Below are 15,813 nucleotides of genomic sequence, written 5' to 3'. Positions count from 1 at the left end.
CGGAGTTAGTTCTTGCATGTGTTGTTTTACATAACTATCTTCGTAAAGAATGTCGCTCGGATGTGTTTCTTCCCAAAGAAAATGATGTTGAAGAAAGTGGTGTTGACGAGAGAGATGATGGTGAAAATAATGGAGATGAAGAGATTCATGGTACTCAAGAACAACAAAGAGTTCATGCTAATAACTGGAGAGCAACAATAGCTAAACATATGTGGACTGATGCTATGATATGGGGGCATGAGACAATAGAGTGCTTTGATTTATCTTTAATTCTGTTTTGTATCTTTCAATTTGTTATGTTACTAGGTGATACCTCGTGCTACAGCACGGGATTATATATTTTGTTAGTTACTTTTTTGTAATTTGTATTTTTGTAATGCAGTTTTTTATTTTGACTTATTTTCTTTGTTTATATAGTGTTTATTTATATATTTGGTGTTATACAGTAAATTGAAAATTCTAATAGAGTAAGTAGTTTGTAGAATGTAGCTTGTCACGGAAACAGACACACCGCAATATTGGATAGTAGTTTTGTAGTAAAATGCATTTGCTTGATAGGTGGCCGGTAATACACAACAAAATCAGCCATAATAGCTCAATAATTTTGATCAAGCTAGGTATGCAATGGTTAATAACCAATTTTCATTGCATAAGTTGTATAAAACTCTAAATTTCAGAAATGTAAACTGATTGTTGCTGGAAAAAAACAAAAAATTGATTGTTGCTGAATAAAATAACTCATAGTATATAAGAATGTAATTGGATATAGGAGAGTATAGCGTAAATCAATAACTTAATTAATGAAAGAAATAATCTTTACAATCACAACATAGTTTGAGCGAACGTATTAGAAAAGTAAAAAAAAAATGATTATAATTAAAATTTTCTGCTTGTGTGTTTCACTTTTTTGGTGTGATGAGCTCTGGTGAGTGAGCAGTATTTATAGACTTATAAGGAGATCCTAGGGTTGTAGGTGAGTGATTAGCAATATATGGAATATGCGGATTATATATTTTGTTAGTTACTTTTTTGTAATTTGTATTTTTGTAATGTAGTTTTTTATTTTGACTTATTTTCTTGTTTATATAGTGTTTATTTATATATTTGGTGTTATACAGTAAATTGAAAATTCTAATAGAGTAAGTAGTTTGTAGAATGTAGCTTGTCATGGAAACAGACACACCGCAATATTGGATAGTATTTTTGTAGTAAAATGCATTTGCTTGATAGGTGGCCGGTAATACACAACAAAATCAGCCATAATAGCTCAATAATTTTGATCAAGCTAGGTATGCAATGGTTAATAACCAATTTTCATTGCATAAGTTGTATAAAACTCTAAATTTCAGAAATGTAAACTGATTGTTGCTGGAAAAAAAACAAAAAAATTGATTGTTGCTGAATAAAATAACTCATAGTATATAAGAATGTAATTGGATATAGGAGAGTATAGCGTAAATCAATAACTTAATTAATGAAAGAAATAATCTTTACAATCACAACATAGTTTGAGCGAACGTATTAGAAAAGTAAAAAAAAAATGATTATAATTAAAATTTTCTGCTTGTGTGTTTCACTTTTTTGGTGTGATGAGCTATGGTGAATGAGCAGTATTTATAGACTTATAAGGAGATCCTAGGGTTGTAGGTGAGTGATTAGCAATATATGGAATATGCGAGTAATATACCAATGATTAAGAATATGCAATATTGGTTTCCATTTGCTATTAATTATATGATTTCCAGTTTCCATATAATCTAAATCGAATATGTAATTAAGATATTTTAGTTTCTATAATCTTAAAATATTGAATGTTGTTTGATTTGTTTAATTAGCATTGAAGATCGAGATAATTTTGGGAACAAAGATATGGAAAGATTATCCTGATTTATGCTTTATTTAGGATACTATTATGGTTTTTAGAATCACAAAATATTCCTTTTTAAAGATTATTTGTTAAGATCGAATCTCGGTAATTAAGGAAAGATCCGAATTTTTGGTAATTAAAATTTATGGTTTTTATTTAAATACCTTAAAGGAAAATGAAATCAGAGTATTTGCCTATAACGAATAACTCTGTTTGGGATCTTAAATAACTAATCTTGAATGAAATAATATACTGGATCCGAAATAGATTATTCTAGAGTACAAACAGATCTGTGAGTTTTTTTCCTTCTGTAGTCGGATATTTTAGGATCCGCGTCCCGACCCATATTTTTTTAAGTGATCGACCGAGGATATTTTTGTCATTTAAAGAAATCGAAACTATAGGTTAATTAGATTAAATTTTTTGATTCTCTAATCATTTTTAATGAAAAACCTACCAAAACTAAGTCATGGTCCATTTTGAGTCTAGGGAGTACTTCTGCTTTAATAGTATAGATATTCTCAAAAAGTCTTTGAGTTATGTTTTGAATGCTATAAATTAATCCATCTATGGCGTTATATTATGCGATCGTATCCATCCGGCAAGTGTAAAAGCTTTACTTTTGGAAACTCTTTTTGTTATGTTATATTCTCGTTTACTGACTTCAAAATCTTCTTAAACCCCACTTAAAATCTTACCAAATCCCATCAAATCTCATCAAATAACATTTTTTTTTTTTTTTCAAAAATAGAAAATAATAACAAATCCACCAAACTACCTTAAAATCTCACTGAAAATCTCCTAAAATCCAAAAATTTATAAATCCTCCAAAATCCTGTTTTGAATACACCCCTTAAAAATGTTAATTTTGCTTGATCAGTTTTTTCACCGTCCCTAAACCCTAACTTAGCGTGAAAGTCTCCAATTCTCTCCGTCCAACCATGAGCGAAGATCTTCTTACCAAGATGGAAGAACTCTACAAGATCGAAGATTTCTCCGGTAAGATCGCTCTCTCCATCTCTAACCCGAAAATTTTTGTTTAGATTTTTATATGATTAGATCTGTCATAGTAAACTAGCACCCAGCCCTGATCGAGTCGATCTGTCTGTGAATACTAGTATAATAGATGGATCATAGTTAAACCTATCTTTTAATTATGTGATTTGGTAACTCTGTGTATGCGTTGTCCGTTTTGTTCAGAGCCTATCACAGACGTGGAAGGGACTCAGATGGGCATCTTCTGGGACCTCGGGGATTGCCCATTCCCTGGTAGTATGAATGATCCTGATTTGATCTATCAGAAAATCGAATCAGAACTTATTGGTAGGGGTTTTAGGGGTGAGATGTCAATCTGGGTTTATGTTGACGATTCCTCCTCATGGGGTGGAGAGATGTTGAGTAAGAAGACGTGGAAGAGCAGAATCTTCTTCCTTCCTGTAGGGTTTAAACCCGCCCAGAGAATGTTCAATGACATTTATTTATGGGTAATCGACTCTCCTGTGGACTTTCCTGATCGCGATTTGATCGTAGTCTCCTCTGAAGTCAGACGTGGCAGTTTCTTCAAACACCTTTCTGTTTTAGAATCTGGTAGACGTTACCGTGTTTTTTTAGTAGATCCGACTGATTGCGTCTCATCATCAGAAAATTCTCAATGGCCAGCATTCCTATTCCATCAAATGTACTCTTTTGCAAAAAAGGACAAAGTAAGCGAGGAAGGTCCTCCCCATAAACGTAGAACGCTTGCGCCAGGGACGTCGGGTGGTCAGGGCTGATACCTATTATGTGGAGTACTAGGTTTGCTTCTGTTCGTATTAGAGGATATGCCCTTTTTGCTTGTTGCAGCAGCTGATTTTATATCAAAAAAAAAAAAAAGCTCAGTGTTTTATTTTTAACCTGATTTATGTGTTTAGTTTAGTTTAATGAATATAATTAGCGTGTGAGTTCTTCTCTTTAATTCTCTGCTGCTCTTATTTTGTTGAAATTATCCGTATAGTAGTAACTTATTATTTGCAGGTGTTTTCTTTTTCTTTGAAAGTCCCCCCCAACCGTCCGTGGTGGCTAGCATAGCGTAGTAACACCATGCTTCGAAGAGCTTGTAGTTGGGTAGCTAAAAAGCGGTCGTTCAACTTAGCAAACAAATTCTGCAAGTTTTCATAACCGCTTTCAGATAAATCTCATGATCCTCAGGACTCTTAACAAATATTTAATTTTTGTTTTTTTTTTTTTTTGACGATCATTAATTTTTGTTTTTTTAATCTCTAATTAATATATTATTTATTTGATATCATCAATTATTAAGTTAAAAGAATAAAGATAAAATTGGAAAATTTATCAACAAAAATTTTATTGAAAACATAAAAAAATAACTAATTTGACAAAAAAAAAATTATCCTCTACAACCACAATTAATTTTAAACCGAGAGAGTATATTAGTACAACTTAAGTGTTAGTATGCTTGTTGATTGTTGTGGGTTAATTTTATTTATGCAGTCATTTTTTATCTTTTTACAACTCCTAAAAACACATATCATGTAGGGGGTATTCAACTTATATTTTAAAATTTTTTAAAGTATTCTTAAAATCCTTTGTTATTCAAATGAGGATTTTAAAAAATCTTATGAAATTATTCAATTAAGATTTTTATAAAATCCTTCAAAATAATCCAGAATCTCTTGTTATTCAATCAATAGTTTATAAAACCAACTTCAAATCTCAAATAATCCAGAGTCTCTTGTTATTCAATCCAGATTTTTTTTTTTTAGTTTTTTAGTTGAAAATTACTCATCTCAAAATCATACCCTTTGAGCTATAATTTTAAAGGATTTCATTTTAAAAAAAAGTCATAAAAGATATCATACAACTATAATCTCCGCAGATCAGCAGCCACATTCTCCACCTGTAAACCACTAGAAGCCACTCATTGCGACGCTAACCTCAACTCAAAGCACCAGCAGCAACAAAGCACAACCAATATTAGGGAAAAAAAGCAAACCATGAAACAAGATATACCAGTGATATTCACGAAAGGAGATGTTATAAAGAACCACCACCGGCAGCCAAAACATCACCAAAGCAGTAACACCGGAGCTACTGGTAAGCTCAAAATGGAGACCCCAAGACAATAACCAAACACCCGACGCATCACAAAGGACACTCTCCTAAAAGATATGCTACAGACATATTTGACCAACAGAGAAGCGTCCATTCTATCGCCAAGCCTTATCGTCGAGGAAGATGACCAAAACTGAAAATTACCGGAAGCATTGTCAAGAATACCTATCCGAAGGAGAGAAGCTAGAGTGGTGAGGCTTCAGCATCTATAAGAGACGAAGGGATAAGCCGAGCAAAACAAACATGACTCGCTCCAAATCAGACACCAAATCCACTCGCAAAGGCTATGCTCCGACGGACGAGATCGATGCCACACGGTGAAGACAGAGACGGCAAATCTTCATGACTATGCTTTATTTTAGATTGTTTTCATTCACGACACTTTGTTTCCTCTGTTTTGGTTTTTGTCACATTCATGTTTCACGTTTGCTTCTCTTTTATTAGACTAAATGTGATAATATAAAGCTCGAATACTGAAAACTGAATGATTCATGGAAATGAGAAACAGAGCTATTAATAGCCTTACAACTTAGCAAGAAACAGAAACTTGCGGAAGTGAAAACAGAGTAACATACTTGGACCGAGAAACTCGGACCATTATTGACACTAACAAAATGCATAACTAAAACCTGAAGACTCGATCAAACATTGACTAAATTTACTCCAACAAACCCTCCCTCAACTAAGCTTGGTTAACAAAGCTTAGCTTATCAGCTGCTGAGCAAATTCCCAGCCGACTCCTCAATTTTTCGAACGTCTCCCTCTTCAAAGGCTTTGTGAAGATGTCAGCCACTTGCTTTCCTGAACTGCAATGCTCCAACTGTATCTCTCCTTCTTTAACCAAATCACGCAAGAAATGAAACCGAACTCCAATGTGCTTACATCTCCCATGGAAGACTGGATTCTTTGACAACTTGATCGTCGATGTATTGTCACAGAGAATGACAGTACTTTCCTCTACATTGTAACCCAACTCACTTAGAACTCTTTTGAACCATATGACTTGACAAGCACAAGCTGAAGCAGCAACATACTCGGTCTCTGTGGTAGATAATGTGACAATTGGCTGCTTCTTTGATAACCATGCTACAGCTGCATTATCCATAAGGAAAACATAACCTGAGGTGCTTTTCCTACTGTCAACATCGCCTGCAAAATCACTGTCAGTAAACACCTGCAGTTCTCCGTTTCCTCCTCTCTTATACCAGATTCCAAAATCCATAGTCCCCTTCAAATATCTTAGAACTCTCTTGACTGTCTGCAGATACAACTTTGTGGGTCTAGACATGTAGCGACTTAGTAGACTTACAGCAAATTGCAGGTCTGGTCTCGTTGTCGTGATATACATGAGGCTTCCTATGATCTGCTTGTAGAGAGTCTCATCAACTTGTTCTCCACCCTAATCCATGTCAATCTTGCTTCCAGGTATGATTGGATTGCAGACTGAATTGCAGTTCTCCATCTCAAACCGTTTCAGAATCTCCATGGCATACTTGGTTTGAGAAACATGAACTCCCTGACATGTCTGCAACACCTCCATACCCAAGAAATATCTCATCTTCCCAAGATCAGACATATCAAATTCTTTCTCCATTGACAACTTAAACTCTCTCATTAGTGATGTATCATCTCCAGTATATATCAAATCGTCCACATATACACTGACAATGAGAAGATTACCTTGCTTGTTTGTTTTGAGGAACAGAGTCTCCTCATTCTCTGATTTTTCAAACCCTTCCTTGGCGAAATACTCTTCGAGTCTGCTGAACCAGACCCTTGGAGCTTGCTTCAGTCCATACAATGCCTTATGTAGCTTGTAGACTTTATCCTCCTCTCCTGCTACTTCATAGCCTTTGGGTTGTTGTATGTAGACATCTTCTTCAAGGACTCCGTGAAGGAAAGCAGACTTCACATCCAATTGGTAAATATCCCAACCTTTCCGAGCTGCAGTAGAGAGGATGATTCTGATGGTGTCCATGCGAGCAACAGGCGCATAGACTTCTGTGTAGTCAACCCCATGCTCTTGAGAGTACCCCTTTGCCACAAGTCGCGCTTTGTATTTGCTCACCTCTCCTAGCTCATTAAACTTGGTTTTGTATATCCACTTGACTCCGATGCACTTAGCTCCATTGGGTAGGTTTGATAACTCCCATGTTTGATTTTTCTCAATTGAATTGATTTCTCTATCCATAGCTTCTCTCCATTTAAGACACTATTGAGCTTCTTCAAAGATTGACGGATCGACGGAGGTGATCTGAGCCATATTCACTTCATCTTCAGCAGTGTAGGTGACGTAATCACTAAGATAACGAGGAGCTCTGGTTGATCTCTTTCCCTCCCTAACAATAACCTGTGGTGCTTCTTGAACGTCTTCAGTAGCAGTCGCAGGTTCTGTTACAACAATTGCAGGTTCTCCTTCTTCTACGTCACTGTCGCTTTCCTCCCATGGTTGATCATCATCATTCCATTTGAGTTCAGACTCGATGTGGCTTTGATCTTCTTCCCAGCTCCAACCCTTTTCTTCTTCAAATACCACATCTCTACTCACCACAATCTTCTTCGTTGTTGGGTTATACAAACGATAACCTTTTGATTCTTCTGAGAAACCAAGCAACACACATGTATTGCTTTTGTCATCTAGCTTTCCACGCTTCTCGTTTGGCACATGTACGTGTGCTAAGCTTCCCCACACTCTGAAATGTTATACATTCGGCTTAACTCCACTCCATGCCTCTTGTGGGGTAATATCTTTAACAGCCAGAGTGGGACACCTATTCAAGATGTAGAAAGTCCAATTGACAGCTTCTGCCCAGAAAAACTTTGGTACCTTTCTCATCGACAGCATTGAACGCACCATGTTCATGACCGTACGGTTCTTCCTCTCCGCTACACCGTTCTGCTGTGGGGTGTAGGCAGTGGTTAGCTGTCTTCGAATCCCATTCTCTTTGCAGAAAGCAGAGAATTCAGTTGAGACATACTCCCCTCCTCGATCGGTTCTCAAACACTTGATCAGCTTTCCCGTCTCGATCTCTACCTTCTTTTTAAACTCCTTGAAGTGACTGAATGCCTCTGACTTCTCCTTGAGGAAATATGCCCATGCTTTCCGGCTATAGTCATCAGTGAAACACAACACGTACCTAGTTCCATTTGCAGTCATGGGACTGATAGGTCCGCATATGTCGGAGTGAATCAACTCAAGAACCTCCTTTGCTCTCCATGAACTCCTTTTAGGTATGGGGTTTCTTGACTGCTTGCCCACCAGACACGTTGTACACGTAAACTTCTGGACCTCAAACTTTGGTAGACCTCGCACCATCTCCTTGTTTTGCAGTACCTTCATTCCACTGTGGCTGAGATGTCCGTAGCGTTCATGCCAGAGTTTCGGCATGTCTTCTGTGGTTGTTTGCAGACATCGTTGTTGACTTGATTCTCCTTCATAGATGATCTGATTGAACAGCAGAAACATCCTGTTTGAGCTCATCTTGCTCACTGCGATAAGACCTTTCTCTTCATGAAAAATCTTACAAACTCCCTTTTGTATGATGATTGTTAACTCCTTCTCCTGAAGTTGTCCGAGACTCAACAAATTGTTTTTCAGCTCAGGAATGAAGTATACATCACTGATTGTGTAAGCCACATTGTTCATAACCAGCTTCACGTTACCTTTTCCAACAACCTCCATCTTCTTGTCGTTTCCCAGCTTGACAGTGTGTTTGAAATCTTCATTCATTGTGGTGAACACAGCTCGATCTCCACTCATATGATTTGAGCAGCCTGAATCAAGGAACCAAACTCTCTTCCTCATAGCTTCATTCTCTCCAGCATACGCCATCAATAGTTTTTCTGCAGTCTCTTCGACAATGTTTTGTGATGAATCACCATCTTCTTCTTCAATGTACGCCATTAGCAACATCTCTTCCTTCTCAACAAAGTCAGCATAGTTTGCTTCTTCCTCCCACATTGGACACTCATTGCGAAAATGTCCAAGGCGATGACACTTGTAGCACTCCACTGTGCTCTTGTCTCTGCCACGGCCTCTTCCACGACCTCTGCCAGTGAAACCTCTTCCTCTTGGTCCCATTCCTCTGCCACGATTGAAGCTCATGCCCTCAATATGAGTCACCTTCAAAGCTTAATCTTCGACTGTGTCCACCTTTTTGAATTTCTGCTCGTGGACAGTGAGGGAGCTCTGCAACTCATCGAGTGGAATGGACTCAATCTCCTTGGACTCTTCGATCGACACCACCACGTACATGAATTTTTCGCTGAGAGTTCTGAGAATTTTCTCAACCACCTTTGCGTCACTCATGATCTCACCATTGCTTCTCATCTGGTTTGTGACTGCAAGAACTCTGGAGAAGTACTCCTTCACACTCTCGGTTTCCTTCATCTCCAACACCTCGAAGTCTCTTCTCAGCTTCTGCAATAAGGACTTCTTCACTCGATCATTTCCACCAAACTTCCTCTTCATTGACTCCCAAATGATCTTGGAAGTCTTCCTGTCCAAGATCTGTTCGAAAGTCACTCTATCGATGGATTGATAGAGATAGTGCTTCACCTTTTGGTCATTCTTCCCGGCTTCTTCCAACTGTTGTGTCTGCACCGCCGTGAGAGCTGTATAGGTTGATGATTCCTCAAAGCCAGTCTCAATCGTGCTCCACAGATCCTTTGATCTGAAGAAGTTCTCCATGACCTCACTCCAATGATCCCAATGCCCATCGAACTGTGGCAATTTCATTTTCTCTTCTCTCATTTTCTCTCTTGTGTTTTAAAGCTACGGCTTCTTCTCTTACAGTTCTCACAATCTCACAGAGCTCTGATACCAATTTGATAATATAAAGCTCGAATACTGAAAACTGAATGATTCATTGAAATGAGAAACAGAGCTATTAATAGCCTTACAACTTAACAAGAAACAGAAACTTGCGGAAGTGAAAACAGAGTAACATACTTGGACCGAGAAACTCGGACCATTATTGACACTAACAAAATGCATAACTAAAACCTGAAGACTCGATCAAACATTGACTAAATTTGCTCCAACAAAATGAAGAAGAGGCGATGTGTTGGAGTTAACAGACACATAATAGAGACGTTAACAGAGCTTAAAAGAGCTTGTTTGTGAGACGTTAAGTCCATTGTTGTATAGTAATTTAGCTTCACTATATATATGTTTGTATAGTGACTTGATTCATTCAATGAGAAAAATCAGATTATTTTACTTCTTTTAATATCTTTGTTTATTTTTTTCCTCACATTCACGTTTGCTTCTCTCTCTCTCCTTCTCCACGACATTTTTTCTTTTTGGCTTTTGCTCATCTGCTTCACTTAGCTTCATCCTCTGTTCTTCATCTCACTTAAAGCTTTGTTTCTTTGTTGCAGGATTTAAAGCTTCACAAATAATGAAAAGCTTTAAAGCTTTGTTTGGTGTCTTTTACAGAGTCTGTGAAATAAAGACTTTGTGGTGGTGTTTCATTGGCATCTCTCACAACTTCACAAATATTTTGCTATAGAATTTTTTTGTGTGTTGTAAATTACTATAAAATCTCATAAAAACACATTTCATTTTAAAAAAAAAAAAAAAATCTAAAACACAATCAAATCTCCTAAAATTCTCCTAAATCTTTCAAAATCCTAAATTATTAAAATCCTATCAAATCCTTTAAAATATAAGTTGAATACCCCCTCGTAGACTAGACCCAATTAAATTAAGGGGGTTATTGGTTCTATGATTTTAATGGATTTGGAAATCCAGACAAAAATCATGTGTTATTCAATAATTGATTTTAAAATACTTATCAAAATGATGTGTTATTGGTTCTATGATTTACAAATACTTGTTAAAATCCCATGTTATTCATTTAATAATTTGTTTTTGGATTTCAAAATCCACATTATGTTTTAAATGGATTTGAATGAATTTGAAAGTGTAAAATAGAAGGATTCAAATCCAAAGATAAAACATGTTATTTTAAAATCCATGTGTTTTGATTTCCAGAATTTACAATTCTATATAAATTTAGAAATCACATCTCCAATAAAATCAAACGGCCCATCGACACTATATTGGTATTCTTTACCAAATGACCCATTAATATATATATATATATATATAATATATATATATATATATATATATATGTACGTTCATAATTTCTGAAATATCAAACCAAATCGAAAAATTGAATAATAGTATTCCTATAATAATCATACAATTAACCATGAATCTTTTAGGTATGAAATACAAAATCTTTGAGGTGCGGTCGATTCCTAGTTCAGTTTATTATAATGAATCCACAAAAAAGTATATTTTTTCAGTCCAAATCCTGTAAATCAAATTTTTGTTTTAAAAAAATTACTGTGTAAATTCATGAGTTTTTAATTGGGAAAAATGTCAAAAAAATCCCCAACTTTCAAATTTGGGACGTTTAAATCATGAACTTTCATAATGTCATTTAACTGCTAAAGTTTTTGTTGACTTTAGAATTAAATAGATAACTTTTATTGACAAGGCCATTTTAAACATGCTGTTAAGTCAACTAACAGAAGTTTAACAGTTAGGGTTACTGTTAAAGAGATAACTGTTTATTAAATTTATAATTTAGTCCTTGTGTAGACTCGAACTAGTGCTGGGCACGGGACGGATACCCTTGAATTTTCTCAGACCCTTTACTCGTCCCGACCCTAACGGGTAACAGAAAAAATTTACTCATACTCGACCCTTAAATTATGGATAGCCGGAAAAACGGGTACCCGGTAAAAAATAGTTGACCCTTTAAATACCCGATCCTTTATTATTACCCGGAAAAATGAGTACCGATTAAAAAATATCAATAATCATAATAATAATTTTATATTCTGAAATTCGGAAAAGGAAAAATTTATAAATTTATGCAATATATAGTTACAAAAATTATAAAATTACAAATTTTGAAAATAAAAATAATATAATAATTCATTTAGACTAAGTTGAACTTAAGTTTTAACTTTAACTCTATAAATTAATAATAAATAATAATAATCATACCAAATATTAATGGGTCGTGTAACAAAATGGGTAAAGGGCCGAGTAACGGGACAGGTATTAAAAACTAAACTATTACCTTATACTCGTTCCTTACTCATGGATAATATAATTGTAATACCTTTTACTCGACTCTAAAGCTGCGGATACCCTTTTTCGGGACGGGTAAGAGCCGAGTAATGGGTCGAATATAGGTAACGGGTATTAGTGCCCAGGCCTAACTCGAACCACTCATCTCTGGTGTAAACTCACCAATACCCTACCGACTAAGCTTGTAAAACTTATTGATAGTGTCACAAACATAAAAGTATAAAATCTTATATCGTTACGTAACAGATGCTCAAATTAAAAAAAAAAAAAATGCCCAGATTTATCGTTATTTTCTCAATCTTGTTGAGAGAGGAAGATACATCTGGTACAGATCCAAGATCCTAAATATGATGTGTCAATTGTAAGCAGAAGAAGGTGGTTCGTGATTCATCGATTCTATTTCCACCATGAGGGTTTGTCTTTGATGCCCAATTAACGCCCTCCCTTGATTTTGATTTCTCTGCGCATGAGCTAAATTATGGATCTTTGGAAGTTTTGCTGAATGTTGGATTGGAAGACGAATCCATGGACGATTTAGGAGACAAGGGGTTTGTTCTATATTTGCGTTTGAAATCTGGGTTACTTTTCTTTCTTCTTTTGCTATAGAGATTTGATTGTTGTGTTTGAAATCTGGGTTATTTTGGTTTTAGGTGTACGACTGAGAGTCTGAGACGATGAATCTGTTTTATTTTTTTGACATCTGTTTAGTGTCTTTATTAATAATTATGTTTGACACATTTCTGAATGATATGTTAGCTGAGTTGGTAGGGTAATGTGTTGTCAATCGAGGGGTAAGGGGTTCGATTTCTTATTCTGTAAAAGTTCTAAAATCAACAAAAATTTCAGCATTTAAATGACATTTAGAAAGTTCATCATTTAGGGTTTTTTTTGACATTTCTTCCGTTTTTAATTCAGATTATTATTGTAAATCCACATAAAAAAATAGATTCTTGGGATCCAACGGCTGAGAACATGCCTGGCCCAGAGAATAGATCTCTCGGCCGCAGCGATAAAACCTACAAACGCACTCTCTCTGTCTTTCTCATCCGTAGGCTGCACACATTCAATCTAACCCTAATTTACCGAGAAAGTCTCCAATTCTCTCCGTCGAACCATGGGCGAAGATCTAACCGACAAGAGATATTATTCCCGTAAGATCTCTCTCTCTCTAATCCGAAACTGTTCGTTTAGATTTTCATGTGATCGATCTGTCATAATGGTTAATGGATTTCGTAACTCGTGTTTGTGCGTTGTTGGCCTATTAATTTGTCAAGGTGATGAGACAGTGGTCTTCTGGAACTTGGATGATTATCCAATCCCTAGTGGTGCCGATCGTGACTCGATTTATCCTAATATCGAATTAGCTCTCCATAAAATGGGCTTTCATGGTAGACTGTCAATCATGGCCGACGACAAACATGACTTGAGCAGGGCCAGAATGTATAGGGAAGTAAAAGGTGTGAATTCCTTTTTTTTTTTTTTTTTTTTTTTTTTTTTTCGTACTTTTATATATGGTAAAAAAGATGGCTAGCTACACGAAGTATTGGTGAATACATGGTCACACATGCCAAATATATTATTGTATATTCAACTACACAAACTATATGACGTTATGCGGTCAACATCATAGACATATAATCCAGTACACCGGTCAATTGAATCCAGCAAAGACCGGCGTTGACTCCGGCGTTGACCAACACTTAAAAAGAAAATTCTAAATTAAAAAAAAAAACATTATAGTAAATTATTTATGGGTTTTCATGATTAAAAGACATTTTCTATTCAATATCCAAATATTTTTTATATATCTCTAATATATTCATTTTTATAATTAATTACTTTTTATTTTTCAAGCTAAAATAAATAGTTAAATAAAAATCATTTATAATTATTTTCAAGATATAAAAAATTCATTCATAATAATCTTCAAGATATAAAATCATTTATAATTATGTTCAAGATATAAAAAAAATTTATAATTATTTTCAAGATATATATATATATATATAAATCTCTCATTATCAGATTATTTAATTACTACAAAATCAATAAAATCAAATTCAACTACTTTCATTAGAAAATAATATGCAAAAGATTGAGTATATGACTCTTTACTCTAAATTTTGCATGGTAATTGTTATAAAAAAAATTAGACACTCTTTACTTTAAAATTTACATACTCAAAATAACATATAAACAATAAAAAATTAACAATATTTACTTTTAACATATGAACATTTTCATTTTTACTCTCTTTTACACAATTACAATATGTTAAATTAATTTTTAGAAATTGTTTTTTTAAGGTTTGGGTTCTCTATATTACATTTAGGATATATTTAGGAAATATATTAAAAATATCTTTAGATAGTGAATTAACATATAAACAACAACAAAAAAATTCAAAATATTTACTTTTAACATATGAACATTTTTATTTTTACCCTCTTTTGCACAAATACAATATGTTAAATTAATTTTTAGAAATTTTTTTAAGGTTTGAGTTCTCTATTTTACATTTAAGATATATTTTTGAAATATATATAAAATATTTAGATATTGAATAGAATATTTTTTAATTAATAAAAACCATAAATGATTTAATATAATAACTTCTTATTTTTTATTTTTAATTTTAGAAATTTTTTTTTGGCCAACACCGGAGTCAACACCGGTTTTCACCGGAATTAATCAATCAGTGTACCAGATTGTATGTCTATGGTGTTGAACACATGACGTCATATAGTTCATGCATGTGGCCATGTAATACATATACTTTGTGTAGTTGAGTATACAATAATATAGTTGGTATGTGTGACCATGTATTCAACTATACTTCATGTAGCTAGCCATCTTTTTTCCTTATATATGTGTATATATGTGTGTTTGTAATCTAGAGATCTCTGTTTTATGATCTGTAGAGGAATTACCGGGTGATAGGTTGTTGTGTGAGGAGAATGACTCGCCAGATTCTCTCGTATGCATCATTACTCTGGCGTGTTAATATTATGGTTGTGGCAAAAGCAAAAGAAAAACAGTGCTGGGACTTGCCCAGGGTTCTCGATTGTTTGAAATCGAGAGATATAATTGTTCTCTTACTAGAGCCGCCGCCTGGTGACACTGCACAACCATTTCTTTCTGTAGACTCAGTGGTTGAATCTACACAAGTTTTTGGTGGAGTAAAGCCTATAAGCGGAATGCTGGTAAAGTTATTATGATGTTCTAAATGATAAGCGTATTGTGGAGTATAAGACCACCTGTTTTCGCTGTCACTGTGATTGTAATTAACACTCCTGGTGATTTGAGTTAGATATTTTGTTTTCTGTCAAAAGTTATGTATGAAAACATTCATGCATTGTTACATCTTTAATTTTTTTTCTGTTACGTTATTACGATCCTGATTTGATCTATCAGAAAATCGAATCAGAACTTTTTGGTAGGGGTTTTACGGGTAAGATGTCAATCTGGGCATATGTTGACGACGAGAAGGATGATGTTTCCTCCTCATGGGGTGAGACGTAGTAGCTAGCATAACGTAGTAACACGATGCTTCGATGAGCTTTGTACTTGGGCAGGGTAGCTAATTGATCTCTTTACCTGCATTGAGAAGGCATCAATAACAATGTGATTATCAATATTTTCGAGATGTAAATTTTTTCTTACCGAGCGGTTGACTAGAAAGTAGAAACTACAAACAGAGCCTTAAAACAAACATCATATT

The 15,813-nt window shown here is 34.8% G+C and overlaps 3 protein-coding genes across 4 annotated transcripts; 2 read left to right on the top strand and 1 right to left on the bottom strand.

The window, feature by feature from the left end:
* The first annotated feature begins 2,623 nt into the window (after positions 1-2,623).
* LOC147937815 (uncharacterized) lies at positions 2,624-3,821 on the top strand. The gene is made up of 2 exons (XM_087463654.1): positions 2,624-2,866; positions 3,068-3,821. The coding sequence occupies exons 1-2, from the start codon at positions 2,809-2,811 to the stop codon at positions 3,637-3,639; spliced, it is 630 nt and encodes a 209-aa protein (XP_087319780.1). The 5' UTR covers positions 2,624-2,808; the 3' UTR covers positions 3,640-3,821.
* Positions 3,822-9,110: 5,289 nt separating this feature from the next.
* On the bottom strand, positions 9,111-9,449 carry LOC147937814 (uncharacterized). The gene has a single exon (XM_087465278.1). The coding sequence runs from the start codon at positions 9,447-9,449 to the stop codon at positions 9,111-9,113; it is 339 nt and encodes a 112-aa protein (XP_087321404.1).
* A 2,779-nt stretch (positions 9,450-12,228) lies between these two features.
* LOC104710616 (uncharacterized) lies at positions 12,229-15,447 on the top strand. 2 transcript variants are annotated; one of them, XM_010427250.3, is made up of 4 exons: positions 12,229-12,640; positions 13,008-13,243; positions 13,367-13,549; positions 15,014-15,447. In XM_010427250.3, the coding sequence occupies exons 2-4, from the start codon at positions 13,207-13,209 to the stop codon at positions 15,094-15,096; spliced, it is 303 nt and encodes a 100-aa protein (XP_010425552.2). In that variant the 5' UTR covers positions 12,229-12,640; positions 13,008-13,206; the 3' UTR covers positions 15,097-15,447. The 2 variants fall into 2 exon arrangements, with proteins under 2 accessions (XP_010425552.2, XP_087323207.1); XM_087467081.1 differs by having other exon boundaries at positions 12,345-12,640; positions 12,743-13,243.
* The last annotated feature ends 366 nt before the right edge of the window (positions 15,448-15,813 follow it).

The sequence above is a fragment of the Camelina sativa genome, chromosome 9 (assembly GCF_030686135.1).
Source record: "Camelina sativa cultivar CO46 ecotype springtype chromosome 9, ASM3068613v1".
Taxonomy (NCBI): Eukaryota; Viridiplantae; Streptophyta; class Magnoliopsida; order Brassicales; family Brassicaceae; genus Camelina; species Camelina sativa.
The sequence above is the reverse complement of the archived record's forward strand: the minus strand, read 5'-3'. Positions and strand labels throughout refer to the sequence as shown.

Excerpts from the sequence above, each read along its gene's own strand:
- LOC147937815 (XM_087463654.1), top strand. The coding sequence starts at position 2,809 with ATGAGCGAAGATCTTCTTACCAAGATGGAAGAACTCTACAAGATCGAA. Across the intron at positions 2,867-3,067 it reads CAAGATCGAAGATTTCTCCG|AGCCTATCACAGACGTGGAA; the intron begins GTAAGATCGCTC and ends CGTTTTGTTCAG.
- LOC147937814 (XM_087465278.1), bottom strand. The coding sequence starts at position 9,449 with ATGAAGAGGAAGTTTGGTGGAAATGATCGAGTGAAGAAGTCCTTATTG.
- LOC104710616 (XM_010427250.3), top strand. The coding sequence starts at position 13,207 with ATGGGCGAAGATCTAACCGACAAGAGATATTATTCCC. Across the intron at positions 13,244-13,366 it reads CGACAAGAGATATTATTCCC|GTGATGAGACAGTGGTCTTC; the intron begins GTAAGATCTCTC and ends TAATTTGTCAAG. Across the intron at positions 13,550-15,013 it reads AATGTATAGGGAAGTAAAAG|AGGAATTACCGGGTGATAGG; the intron begins GTGTGAATTCCT and ends TATGATCTGTAG.